The sequence below is a fragment of the Stenella coeruleoalba genome (genome assembly GCF_951394435.1).
Source record: "Stenella coeruleoalba genome assembly, chromosome: 12".
NCBI classification, from domain to species: Eukaryota; Metazoa; Chordata; class Mammalia; order Artiodactyla; family Delphinidae; genus Stenella; species Stenella coeruleoalba.
Genome location: NC_137158.1, coordinates 30,230,017 through 30,244,913, shown reverse-complemented (window position 1 = coordinate 30,244,913; position 14,897 = coordinate 30,230,017). Strand labels below are relative to the sequence as shown.

The 14,897-nt window shown below is 38.8% G+C and overlaps 1 protein-coding gene across 1 annotated transcript in view; it reads left to right on the top strand.

Moving 5' to 3' along the window:
• The window catches only part of GPR63 (G protein-coupled receptor 63), a 52,895-nt gene extending 39,924 nt beyond the window's left edge, over nucleotides 1–12,971 (top strand). Inside the window, exon 2 of the mRNA XM_079939779.1 lies at nucleotides 7,167–12,971. Within this exon, the coding sequence (XP_079795905.1) occupies nucleotides 7,317–8,576 (1,260 nt within the window). The 5' untranslated portion in view covers nucleotides 7,167–7,316 and the 3' untranslated portion in view covers nucleotides 8,577–12,971. The remainder of the gene's footprint in view (nucleotides 1–7,166) is intronic.
• The last annotated feature ends 1,926 nt before the right edge of the window (nucleotides 12,972–14,897 follow it).

The following is a 14,897-nucleotide window of genomic DNA, read 5'->3' as shown; positions in this document are numbered from 1 at the left end:
TCAGGCATTCTTTGCTAGCACATATAAAGAAAAAAATAATAATTTGCCCAATCAATAGCTGTGTACCAGATGCCAGGGAGTGTGTTTATTTATTCTAGCAAGGAAATCACATCTGGTACAGCATCTGCACTCTGCAAGATCCATCTGTTTTCTCTAATGCCAGATAGGCAAGTCGAATGTGGATGTTTTAGGAATGATCACCTTCGTCCTTTAAGTCCTTGATGATGACCCTAATCTCTGCAGTCTCTACAGGAACAAAGTGGTCTCCGGTTTTCATAGGTAGAGGTAGTGCTAGGAGTTTCACCTGGCCTTTCTTAACATTATAGCCCTAACTCCACACGTCTGGGAACCAGTGAGGGAGTCTGCCAGCTGCTGAGTGTGTCGGTACCAACTCCACATTTCAGAACTGGGAAAATAATGATGGCATGAGTTCTGGGGTGAGTGGTAGCTGGAAGTGAGCACAGACTCCATTAATCATGTGACTTCTATAAGCCCCTGCTCCGCATGGTGGAACACAGTACCATTTGGGGTCTCCAGGAACGAGAGTCATTTCAGAGCCATATCCAACAATCCCACAAAGTTCTGATTATTTCCCCTTCCTCAGTGTATACCCTGGTAATTTGTTGCAGGTTTTTTGGGGAAGGCTGGAAGATTTATAGTATAAATTTATAGCTGTGTAGCAAGGTCCTTCCTCGAAGGGGCCTGGCTTTCATGAATACAAGAGGTTCTAGATCTGTGTCCTGGCTCAAGTTTGGGAATTGATTGAGGAGTTGCATTTTTCTCTATTATAGCTTTGCTGCTTATACAGATCAAGTAGCACTTGGTAGCTTTCTATTTCTCTCTTAGAAACACCATGATCAAGCACCAGTGATCTCTGCAGGTCAGACTATTCTGATTTCAGCTTTTGCTCGCTGCCCATTTTGATAATCATGCTCACCTCATCTTTTGTTAAGTACTGTCACTGAGTCCCTGCCACTCTGAGATACTATCATCCCCATTCAATTTAGGAACCCATTTCTTGGATGACAACATTGCCCATTGTCATTCCTGGTCTTCAGAGAGTAGCTACTATAGAGCTCTTCAAGGATGCTGCTGGTCCTTTCAACCAGTGTATCTCTCAAAGACTTGGTGAAGGCAGTGCCCTCTGGGTCCTACCAAGTGATGTAGTTATAAGTGGGTGAGCAGGTTGTACGTGATAAATCCAGTTCAGCATTCCTATCTGCTGAAGTCTTTGGATAGTTCCCTCTCCACCAAGGAGTTATGGCATCTCAGTTTCATGTAGTGTAGCTTACCTTGGGGACCAGGCTTCCGCCAACCAACCGAACATACTATTAGAGGCATTTTCAGCCGTTTGAGCTAGCACAGAGAATCCAGAATCTTGGTTTAGTGTGCCCATATCAATAAATTTGATCTGATCTAACAATATATTCCTTCTAAGCTGACTCAATACCCTCAGCATCCGTTTCCATGCATACTCCCTGGTTTCTGTCTATGTAAATTGGAATTATCTTGCATATCTTTTGATATAAATGGTACTTCTTTCTAGGTCACAATTTATACCTCACACTGGATTCTGCTGGGACTTGATTCTGGTCGTAGGTCTACAAGCAAGAGAGGTAGATGGAGCAGGGTCCTTAGGAAGGGCAAAAGTCCCTTGCAAGATGCTATCTTAGGTGAGGCCCTTACTGATTTTTCAGGCAAAGAGAGAGCTAACCTCATTAGGCAAGGGAGGAAAGGCTATTACTATTGGTAAAGAAGACTGCAGCACAAGGTCCTAAGCCTCAGCTTCATCAAAATACCCATATATCCTCATCCCAATTTTCAGGCCCCTACTCCTTCCCAATCAGGCCCTAACTTTAACAGAAGAGACTCTGTAAGGTTGGGAATTCAATTTGCATTGTAACATTGCCACCCATAGGATTAGACTTTGATTTAGTTTTCAGAAATTCCATTTCTGGGGCAATAGGAGATAAAAGTTTTCTTTCACTGTTGTTGAAGAAGCTTTCTGGATCTTCATCTAATCCTTGAGCTTGGAATTTAAAGTTCTCAATTTAAGTTTTTCTCTCCTCCAGAAATGCAAATTCCAGGCCCCACCCCAGACCACAGACTTAGAGACTCAGGGGGTGGGGCTCAGGAGTCTGTACTTTAACAGATGCTCCAGGTGATTCTTATATACCCTCAACTTTGAGAACCACTGATGTAGAACAACACCTTCAAAATTCTCAGAGAAAATTATTTTCATCTGAGAATTCTAAACTGAGACAATTAGTATGAACAAATAAAGACTTATTCAAACATACAGGACTCAAAATTTACCTCCCTTGTGTTCTTCCTTCAAAAGCAATTGGTTCCTGGAAAAGAAGGAATTGAACAGAAAGGAAGCAGTGAAGTGGAAGACAAAGGACCTAGGAAATATGGAAGCCAAGAGCCCAAGGCAGAAAGGAGGATTTCCAAGATGGTAGTAAAGAGATGTTTCTGGCTGGCATCTTTGTAACAGAGAGAAGTGTATCACTTCAGGGAGGGACATGAGGCCAAAAGAATGACTCCAAGATAAAAATGTAGTTGATAAATCTGACCTTCCAAAGTATAATACTTCTAGGTATAAAAATCTCTCAGGTGGGGCTTCCCTGGTGGCGCAGTGGTTGAGAGTCCGCCTGCTGATGCAGGGGACACGGGTTTATGCCCCGGTCCGGGAAGATCCCACATGTCGCGGAGCGGCTGGGCCTGTGAGCCATGGCTGCTGGGCCTGTGCGTCCGGAACCTGTGCTCCGTGGGAGAGGCCACAGCAGTGAGAGGCCCGTGTACCGCAAAAAAAAAAATCTCTCAGGTGGAGCAGGTAAAAAAATATTGATAGTTATTTTTAAAAATTGAAAATAAAAAGTAAATTATTTATTCTAGGAAATCCAAAATGTATACAAGAAAGAAAACATTATTTTAACTTATCAGTAAATATACTATTAACCTAAATACATTAATAGAAACACTAACTTCTGTAATTCAAAATTTTCAAATGAAGATTTTGGTAGTATGAAGGGATGAGAAGTAAGTTAGGAGGTGCAATGGCAGCTAAACCCTTATCCTAACAGGAAATCAGGACATAATATACAATATTGATAAATCAAATCAAAAAGCAATTTCTTCATATTATTTAGATATATAAAGAATAAGTACTTTTGATAAAAACCTTTAAAATAATTAAAAATGACTGCCTCTAAGAACAAGTGGAATGGTGAAGGGTAGTACAGGATTTGACTATCATTGAAAAGCTCTTGATAATTTTTTAAGCAAAATTATGTACATATAATGTATAAATAAATATTAAAATGAGTAAAGAAGAAATTCTCTGATCTGACAAAGCATAATGCAAATAAATATAATTTACCATATATGCATTGGCTGTGTGCAAAGCATAGTAGTCATAGGGGACAGTGAGATCTATAAAATCAGTCTCTGCCTTTTAGGAGCATACACTTTTTTCAGAGAATTGAAACAAATATCTAAAGCACTGGAATTGCAGATAAGACTAAAGGATGAAGACCAGGGGAATTCTACAACCTCCACTGCCCATTCCAGCCTGTGAAGCCCCAGTAATTGTGAAATTCTGGCGTACCCCAAACATAAAACACTTGTGTCATTAATCTGATTGCCCCAGTGTTGTTTCTGTAGATGCTATAAGACAAGAGAAAGAATCATAAATTCAATCACTTCTGCCATACGTGAGTTTTACGTGTGTACATACATGTGAGGTGTGTGTATGAATATATATACATATATATAAACCTTCACATACAATTTTAATTTTTTCTTAGAATATGTAACGAGAGTTTCTGACAAATGGCAAATAAAGACTAGCCTAGATTAAACATTAGGACTGTTAAGCAAGTATTACTGACCTGAGCTAATTTTCTACTGTTCTTATGTTGCTACTGTCCCATTTCCTGTGGAAGTACAAATTTTAAGTATAAAGCTTTTATTTAGTCTTCTGTGAAATTCAAAGAAACTGCAGGTCACAATGGTATTTGATGAGAATACCTCAGAGGAAAAAATCTTTCAACATAGTTACAACGAGTATTCAAAAGCTCTGCTTTGGTTATTACACTTTGCAGTGAGAAAAGAAAGGCCAGAGAATATTTCTATTCTGGTAGCCAGGAGTACAGTGAATGAAGAGCATGTACAGATACCAGGGCAAAGGCATTATTAACTTCATGTATGTTACGTTCCCTGTTATTAGAAATTCCAGTTCTTTTCCTTAATGTTTAACTACAACATTGCTTTTGTTTAATCCTTTTATAGATTCTTTATATATTTGGGAAATTTACCATTTCTATTTAATGAGCACTGAAAAACTGATTGGAAGCTCTGTGTGTGTGGGTTGGCCTTGATAGTGGGTGGACTTCAGTATCGAGGATAACTGGGCACCAAGCTGGCATGTTTCTTGGGACACCATCAAGTGTTAGTATCTAGAATTTTTTCCTCTAGGACTTTTTAAGTTACTGGAAATGACGAGTCCTTCAGTCCTGCACGGTAGCATATGCCTGGCTGCTGGCTGTCTGGGAACAGGGTGGAGATGGGGGCTAGGTTCTCATACTGAATGTGCAGACATTCATCCAGTCCTGCTGTGTTCAGCCCTGCACCAATATGCTAAAGTTTAGTGCTTATCAGGTTCATTTGTGCCAGCGACTTGGGCTACCGGCACAGGAGTACGTGCTTTCATGTGGTTGCTGGAGGAGAAGACCCCCGAGCCTGGAGTGGGGTTCCGATGGCTCTGTGTATAGATTTTTCAATTTCCCAGTTTTCAGCCACACCTACACTTACTGTGGTAACTGGTACCTCCTAATCCAGAGCTTCTCTGGGGATCTACAGGGTGTTTCAGCTTCTTCTAAGCATATTTCTGTGTAAGTATTGAAGATAAAAAGTTCTCTGTTCTACTTTGTTCCGTTACCACACCACCATCTGCTTTTTGCTTTGAAACATTAAAAAAAATCTCTTATCTATTGATGTATCTTTCATTCATACTTCTTGTCCTTTTGAGTTGTGCATTTTATTTTTAAAAATCCCTTTACTGTCATTTCAGTGTAATTTTGAGGTGGTGGTTCAGTCCTGTTTAACCAGAATTCCAGGAACCGTTTGTTCATCACTGTCTCTCCAGTGCCTGGCTCATAGTAGGCTCTGAAATAAACATTTGATGGGTGAATAATTGAGTGACTTGAGTTAGAAGTTTTTACAATGGCAGTAAAATGTTGTGACTATATTTACACATGTATCAAGCTTAAAAAGCATCTTTCAAATTATGGTTTTGTTTTGGCTCCGTTCCATTTTTTGTTTTAGTTCCTCAACATGGTCGAGAAAACTAAGTGTTTTAAAGTGTGTGCTACCTTCAGGATGGATATGTTGGTTTACTTGGTCAAGCACAGTTATCACTGTTACCTTAGGCTTAATATACACATTTGCCTAAGGTACACATTTATAATTTTTCTCTAGAGATAGAATCGTATTGAGGCTGATTTATGTAGTAAGCACCGTCTTTATTCTTATTTGTATGTATATTTAGGTAGTTATAAAGAGACTTGTGGTGATTATGGTGTAAAGCTACCACTGCCCCTTTTTCCATTGGCCCTTTGTGGTTAATAAAGTTTGGGAGTCACTGGATTAGTGGGGCATCTTATCCAGGTATGTTTTTCATTTCAAAGTGAACATGTGAGGATGGATAACATATAGTAGAGACAAAGAAATTAAGCTATAACAGTGAAAGTGTATAGTACAGTTAATATTTTGAACAAACAGATGAATATTCTCCTCCTTCATAAGGTTAGCCCTGGACCACAAATTGGGGATTGTAGATATGAGTATAGTAGAGAGCCCGTGATTTGGCTACAATGCTGGATATTGGGTCTCGTAAATGGGATGCTTCTACCCTCAATACTATAGGAAATGAATAAATGAACTTTTAGCATTTACCCCTAAGATCAATGAGTAATGGTAAATTCAAATAATGAGAAAATTACAGCATTGTCTTAAACTACTGTGCACCACCCCCCAATCTTAGGGATTTATTAAAGGAATCTACCCAGAGATCCAAAGACAGTTCTTTCTACTTAAAGAGATTAAAGCTACCTCTCCAGTAAAGAAGTAAGAACCTACATAACAGAAGTGGGTTAGGAAGATAGTAGATTAAGGAAGTCCTTTACAGAGAACTCCAGGGTCACAGAAATTAAGAAGTTGGGGGTTAGGATAAGAGAAAGGTGATAAACTTTTTGGAGCAAGGAAACGAAATGTTTTCTAGAATGCATTATTCACGCCTGAATATTTTCCTAGTCATCTTCTTTAGAATCCTCATCTTTATTTCTTGGTTGACATCTATCAAGTTGCTGACATACAAGGCTTAGGGAGAAGAAATTGAGAAGGTGGAAGTATTTGTATCAGAAAATAAAGGGTGGAAATGGGTGCATGGGAAAGAAGAGAGAATAGGAGAAGCAAAGAGAGCTTTAGCAAAGAAAGGAAGTCTTAAAAATATGACCAAGACGTTTTACAGATAATTTTTCTTCTCTTCTTGAATAACTTCTCCAGTAGTTATGTGGTGGGATTTCTGGGAAGAAACACTTACAAATAAAATAGAAAGCCAGGAAACTGTTTCAGACCCTTCACTGGAAATAACCTAGTGCCTACTTGTGAAAGTGTTAGAGCAAAAGTGTCTGATTATCATGTGTTAAATACGATACTGATTTCAAGGTTCTTTGCCCACTAGTTTTGTGCTAATGTAAAAATGGAATATGAACCTGTACCAAAGATCTATCAGGAATACTCTCAGGAGAACCATTATTAATAAAATCTGTATTAATAGTGACTGTGGAAAGGCTATGCTGCTCCTGGAAATTTAAAAGAAAAATTAACTGTAAAGTTATAATTTTTGCCTTTAAGGCAGTAATACCTTTTCATTCTTTTCACTTTCACTTTATACATGAATGTCATGAAATTTCCATTGTAGTTGACTAAAAATGAAACAACAGAACTACAGTACTTTAGTGATGACTAAGCTAGAGACTTAAATGTTTTTAAAGGGTTAAAAAAAGCAGAAAACTGGTCCTTCATGATGAAAAGTAAGAAGTCAAATGTTATTTACAAAACTCATTCCCATTCATTTTTTTGTGTTTTGGGCTTGTTTTCAGGCAAAAGGACTCCTATGGAAGATGGAAGTCTTTGTGCGTTTTCCAGAGTGTGTTTCCAAGCCCATCAGTGAAACATGATACTGCTGCTCTGTGTTGAAATACTTGAAGAACACCTACATCTCTGCCGGCACCTTCCATCCTGCTGAAACCATGGTATTCTCTGCAGTGTTGACTGCGTCCCATACTGGGGCATCCAACACAACATTCGTAGTTTATGAAAACACCAACATGAATATTACGGTCCCTCCACCATTCCAGCATCCCGACATGGGTTCGCTGCTTAGATACAGTTTTGAAACCATGGCTCCCACCGGGATGAGTTCCTTGACACTGAATAGTACAGCTGTGCCCCCAACACCAGCGGTTTTAAAGAGCCTAAACTTGCCTCTCCAGATCATCCTTTCTGCTATAATGATATTTATTCTCTTTGTGTCTTTTCTTGGGAACTTGGTTGTGTGCCTCATGGTTTACCAAAAAGCTGCCATGCGCTCCGCCATTAACATCCTCCTGGCCAGCCTGGCTTTTGCAGACATGTTGCTTGCAGTTCTGAACATGCCCTTTGCCTTGGTCACCATTCTTACCACCAGATGGATTTTTGGGAAATTCTTCTGTAGGGTATCTGCCATGTTTTTCTGGTTGTTTGTGATAGAGGGAGTAGCCATCCTGCTCATCATTAGCATCGATAGGTTTCTTATTATAGTCCAGAGGCAGGATAAGCTGAATCCATATAGGGCTAAGGTTCTCATTGCAGTTTCCTGGGCAACTTCTTTTTGTGTAGCTTTTCCTTTGGCAGTAGGAAACCCTGACCTGCAGATACCTTCCCGAGCCCCGCAGTGTGTGTTTGGGTACACAACCAATCCAGGTTACCAGGCTTACGTGATTTTGATTTCTCTCATTTCTTTCTTCCTACCCTTTCTGGTGATACTGTATTCGTTTATGGGCATACTCAATACCCTTCGGCACAATGCCTTGAGGATCCATAGCTACCCCGAAGGTATATGCCTCAGCCAGGCCAGCAAACTGGGTCTCATGAGTCTACAGAGACCCTTCCAGATGAGCATTGACATGGGCTTTAAAACACGTGCCTTCACAACCATTTTGATTCTCTTTGCTGTCTTCATTTTCTGCTGGGCCCCATTCACCACTTACAGCCTTGTGGCGACATTCAGCAAGCACTTTTACTATCAACACAACTTTTTTGAGATTAGCACCTGGCTACTCTGGCTCTGCTACCTCAAGTCTGCATTGAACCCACTGATTTACTACTGGAGGATTAAGAAATTCCATGACGCCTGCCTGGACATGATGCCTAAGTCCCTCAAGTTTTTGCCGCGGCTCCCTGGCCACACAAGGCGACGGATACGCCCCAGTGCTGTCTACGTGTGTGGGGAACATCGGACGGTGGTGTGAATATTGGAACTGCCTGACGTTTTGGGTGATGGTTGTTCTTTATCTGACTTCGAATTTTTTTCTCGTGGCTTCTCCACTTAAACTATATTGTTTTTCATAGGGAGTGTGTGTGTGTGTGTGTGTGTGTGTGCAGTGTGAAGAAAGAATGGTGATTAGTTATAAGTCTGTTACCAAGGATACACAATAGGGAAGTGATCACACGTGTTACCTCCAGGGTTCAAGAGAAATCCTTGACTTAGGGTGGGGAGATGGTTTTCTGTTCCTTTGATTGATTTTGTTTTTCTAGTAGGAATCAGGATTGTGCTTTATTGAGCCTGCAGTTACAGTGAATTGTAGCTATTCTGTAATGCTGCTAAGATGCTTTGTCGAGTTTATCAATTATTTTTTTCTGGAAGACACTGCTGCTTTTTGCCATCACATTGGAGCCAAAAACCACATACATCTCAGTAGATAAATATTTAGTTTTATTTAAAAAAATAACCCAAGGGGGTTAGTGACATTCTAAAGGTCATGAATATTTACTTTGGTGCACTTTAAGAAACAATGTACAAACTAATTCAGTCATGTTTTTCAGAATTGTTTTTATACATGACATGTTGTGCTTTAGAAAACATTGCATTATTTCTAGGAAGATAGTTTTTTAAAAATGTTTTGTCTGTATGTACAGTTTTAAAGGAGGGAACATAAAAATGAAGAACTTTTTCTAAGCACAATAGTGATTCTTTGGAGCGGTAGGGCAGAGTTGAGATAGAGCACCCTTGCGAATTTCAATGGGATGCAGTGAGGCTGTGGCTGGTGCAGGCTGTGGCGATTCCTTTTACCCAAGGATTCTCTGAGTCCAGTGGGGAGAAGGGCACCATTTACTAGACGTCTGCCATGTGCCAGGCCCTGTGCATCATTTTATCCTCACAGCATCCTGTGAGGGAAGTATTATTTCTTCCTTTTTGCAGATGAAGAAGGCAAGTCTCAGAGAGACTAAAACCCTGCCCAAGGTTCGTGGTAGAGCTGGGATCCAAAACTCTGTCCGAGTCCTGAGACTGCATTTCTACTGTACTACACGGACACCTCGTTCAGGTTCAGGTTTGGACGTTTCAGAGTCAAGAGGGAACTATGTGTATCCTTTCATTTTCTTTTAGACTAAAACCTTCTTTTTAAAAATAGCTTCATTTTTTGTATTACCAAAAGAAATGTGAAACCATTACAGAAAGTCTGGAAAATAGAAAAGAAAAAATAAAATCATTTGTAACTACCTTTTTAGAGCGGAACTAAAAATCTTAGGTAAGTAAGGGTATAAGGAAATAAGGCAATTTTTTGGTTTGCAAAACAAGTGACAATGACTGAGAAGTTAAATACAGCTGTATATAGGTCTTTGCCCTGTGGGTTTAGATGTTACCAGTTGTCCAGATGTGTTTCTCAATGTTCTGGGCAGAACAGCATTGTTGCCCCAGTGCTTGCCCAGAGCAGAGATGGCTATTGAAGAACGTGAATGTGCTCAGAGGTGTGTCTCCTGTAAAGAGGTGAAGATAAGCCCTGGTCTGAGCCTAGAGCAAGTTTTTATTAAGGCAGGTCTGGGGTTTCAAATTATTTTTCTCTTGATGATGTTCTGCCTCTCCCCCACCCCAGGTGCAACCAGGGCCTTTGGTGCCCTTCTTTCTCTAATCATGGGAACACGTTATAAAACATCCCCCGGGGATGGAGCTTCAAACTATGGCCATAAGTGCTGAAAGTGTAGCCTCTTGGCTACATCATGGGCTTTATAAATAGGCAAGTTAACCTTGAACATTTTTTGGATTTATAGCATGTTTTCAGAATTATAGTGCTTTGTGACCAGTGGGAAATTAGCCACTTTTCTTCAGTTGTACAACCAGAGAGTTGGACTAGATGAATCTTCAAGGTCTTGTCCAACTCTAATGTGAGAGTAGAGATTTTTTTTTTTTTTTTTTTGCGGTACCTGGGCCTCTCACTGTTGTGGCCTCTCCCGTTGCGGAGCACAGGCTCCGGATGCGCAGGCTCAGCGGCCATGGCTCACGGGCCCAGCCACTCGGCGGCATGTGGGATCTTCCCAGACCGGGGCACGAACCCGTGTCCCCTGCATCGGCAGGCGGACTCTCAACCACTGCACCACCAGGGAAGCCCGAAAGTAGAGATTTTTAAAGAGCCCAGCTGATATCAACTTCACTCTTTTGTCTCCAGTATTATTGTTTTACATTTTACTTCATCAGATGTTTCTTAAAATTGAATATCTGAAGAGCATATGGCACCATATCAGGAATCAGGACTTTGGAAGGTGGACGTCATCATGAAAGACCTGGGAAACCCTGCTCTTGAGGCGGTTGTCATGGTATTGGATCTCATTTTCCAGTTAACTTCTCTTTTGGGATTCAAGCATGTTATTCAACATGTTGTTTTGAGATCATCTTCTGATGATACTTGCCTACCTCTTTGGTTTCTAATTTATATTAGTCACAGGCAAAATCGCTTTTATCCATAGGGATCTTACAGAACATAAACACTGTAGTAGATATTAGTAGCACATTGAAGTGTATCATGCTTTCCACTTCCAATATAAACTAGATTTCAGGCAGATATTAATAAGTATATTTGAAATTAGACTTTCTCTGAGGAAAGTCAGCATGATCTGTATTCATCTTACATATTGGCCGTAGGTCTTGAGACTCCTTTTGTGGTTGGAGCTGAAACTGAGCTTTTGTTTTCTTTGTCCTGTTTTTATGAGCAATCCTTAGGTACTTTAGTGCTGCCTGGTAGACAGTGCATCGTTTGGTGAGAGCTCTCGGGTGCCTGCTAAGAGGCTCAGTGTTTGTGAAAGACAACCGTGAGGGACCTTTGTGAGAATTCAGCAACCACACTGAATAGCAGTTCTCTTTACACTGGATCGTCTTGATCAGATGACAGTTTACAAACCATTTTGAACGTTTTTATCATGTATACATTTTGAAAGCTTTAAAAAAAAAGTACTGTGGTGTACCTTTGAAAAATTTAGGTGCAGTATCGTATGTTGCCTATTCTCCTACATTTGTCTGAGGGAAAAAAAATACCACTACTAGTTGTCACCACTGGCTGACAAAATCAGAAATGTTTTTGGTTTTGTTTTTCCTTCTGGTGAATAAGTAAGAAGCAGGAAAGAGATAATGAAATATTTGTGGTCAAAGAAAGAGTCAAAAGAAATCCCCAATAGTCTGCAAGAGTGACATTCCAACTTTCATATGAATTTGTGTCTAAGTATTCCCGGGGGGCTTGTTAACAGTACAGATCCCCAGGGCCCCCAGAGGGTCTGAGATTGGGCCCACAAATGCACACTTTTATTTTGTTGAGTATTTGGCCTGATGCTGATTCAAGTGGTCTCTGGGGCATACTTCAAAGAAACACTCCTGTGGAAAATATATCTACTTAAATATTGTCTGTTTTATCCAAAAAATGTTTGTTTTGTGTTGGAAGCCATTATCTCCTAGTGCATGGATAATGTGCATTGAGAGGAAAGCCTGTAATTGTGCCTAATTTGCTGCCACTCGTATTAGTGCTGGATCACGCCAGTGTCAGCTTTACCGTCTTTCAACTGGCAAAATTCTGATAAACCATGTAGTTTCACAGAAGAGCAAAAAAGGTGACTTAATATTTGAAAGTCATGATTTTCAGGAGTCTGATTCCTCTAATATTTTCTTTTCTCATAGAGAGGTATCTTTATTGTACGTATCCTCCCAAAGCGTATGAGGGGAATGCAAAGATTCATCCAATTCCTATTGCTGTGCTTATGCCAGCTGTGTTCAGTGGAAGCATGAAGAACATAAAATAACCATTTTAATCTATGTATTTCAGTTGCTGACAAGGATATTTAACTTAATCTTGATCTTTGCTTTTGTTTACATGACAATATTTATGTATATATCACAGGAAAAATGTTCACTTGCTTGACATTTTACTCTTCCATGATTTTTAGTTTATGTTTAAAGGACTGTTTAATTCAAATTTATTTTCACAACCATAGTCTTCATTGAAAACTCGATTTTTATAATAATAAATGAAAACGTCAAAGCACATGTTTGTTATTACAAGTAAATGGTAATACAGTTCTTAGATATATATTGGTACTAGTCCTTTGTAATTTAAATTAATTTATTTTACAATAGTACCTAACCTATATGAAAAAACCTCTTTGAATTTTGGGTTGCAATATTCAAAATCAAAATGTATGATTATTTGTGCATATTCTTATTACAACCAGGAAAAGAGCTCCCAATAAGAAAATGAATAAATGTTTAACATTTCTAAAAGTGAAGTTTTTTTAAAAGGACTGCTTCATTTATCTTAGAAAAAATTGTCATGAATGATACTTTTTGTTAAATTAAAATCTGAGTTTAGTTTCAAATCCTGCTTCCTTTGGGTTTTTATTTTCAAATTAGCTTTTAAAGCCTGTATGTGTATTCTAGTTTTAGAAATTCTCAGAGTAATTAAGGATGAAATGAAACTTGGCAAAAGACTATCAGTATTAAGAGACAGTTTTAAGACATTCTGTCTAGGAGAGTTATAAAAATTTTCCTGCTAAGTCATTTGAAATTAGATTGTCACTGGCAAAGCAGTGACAATGTTTGCCTCTATCTTGATGAAATGATTTCTTATTGCACTTCCTTTTCTAAAATCTAAGGCCTTTCTAAAACCTACTTTTAAATCTTAAGGAAATATTTATTTTTATATGAGTTTCAACTTTTTTGCCAATTAGACATGAGGGTTTTATTTTCTCTTTTTCACTTATATGCAATAGCTAAATATATTTATTTTTAAATTATAAAAGGTTGATTTACAAAGGAAGGTTGTTATTGAATCTATTATACATCTGATCGTTCTTTCTGAAATGGAAAGGTAAGAAAGAAATAGCAAAATAGAGGAACCTGTTGAATTAAAAGCATTTTCACATCTATCATGAAAATAATTAACCCCACTCAGCTCATTCATAATAAAGAGAACCTTTAGGAGAAGTTTCTACCTTCTATGTCAAAGTGCAGTCAATTAGATTTAATGCAAAAAGAAACAAAAATTTCATGGCTATCTCAGCATTTAACCCAGGGAAGCAGAACTAGTAGAAGATATTTATTAAGAGATTTATTGCAAGAATTGGCTTACATGATTGTGGGGCGGGCTGGGCAGACCTAAAGGCCAGAGGGCAGACTGGCATGCAGGACAGGCTGGGAATCACAGGCACAAACTGAAGCTTGCTGTCCACAGGTGGAATTTCTTTTTCCTCAGAAAAGCCTCAGTTCTGGTTTTGACCTTTCAACTGGTTGAATCAGACCCACTCAGATTAACTAGGATAATCTCTTAGTTAATGTGGACTGACTGTAGACTTTAATCACGTCTATGAAATACCTTCACAGCAACACCTAGATTAGTGTTTGATGGAATAACTAGGGACTGTAGCCTGGCCAAAGGGACACATCCAAAGACCGTCACAGTGATGACATCCAAATGTAAAATATAATAAAATCGGGACTTCCCTGGCAGTCCAGTGGTTAAGACTCTGAGCTTCCACTGCTGGAGGGCGCAGGTTCGATCCCCGGTTGGGGAACTAAGATCCTACATGTTGCATGATGTGGCAAGAAAATTTTTAAAAATGATAATAAATAAAATATAAATTAAAAAATAAAATATAATAAAATCCTTCTATGATGCTGTAGTGGTAGTATAAAAAACTAAGTCGCATAAATCTCAGTGTTGAGATTAATATAATGACCAAGATAAGTTTGTTGAAGAGGATGGGAAGCATATTCTGACTGCATTATATTCAAATTCACATAATCACAGGGCACAGTATTTATCTCTGGATTTCACTGTAGCTATTGTGAAAGTTCTCAAAAGGAAGTAATAATCAACTGATTAGATGATTATGTAAATCAACTTTCTTCCTACGTAAATTTTATTTGTGATACTTGCCAAGGATGATGCCTTTCTTCTAAGAAATTTGAAAGCATAATTAAAACAGTATTAACTCAGCATAAAAATATGCTAATAGTAAATAATAATAATGATGATGATGATGGGTGCCATTTTTTGTCCACTTATTGTAGTCAAAATGCCCTTTATTTTAATCCACAGTATTTTCTCCTTTTTCCAACTGAGGAAACTATGCTCCCAAGAGATTAAGTAACTTTTTCAGGTAATAGCTTAGATTCAAATCTAGGCCTAATGCCACAGTTCAGAGTTTTCTGGACCATCTTCCCCTGTTATTCCCCGATAACAGAACTGAGTTTCTTTTTAACATCTTTATTGGAGTATAATTGCTTTACAATGGTGTGTTAGTTTCTGCTTTAT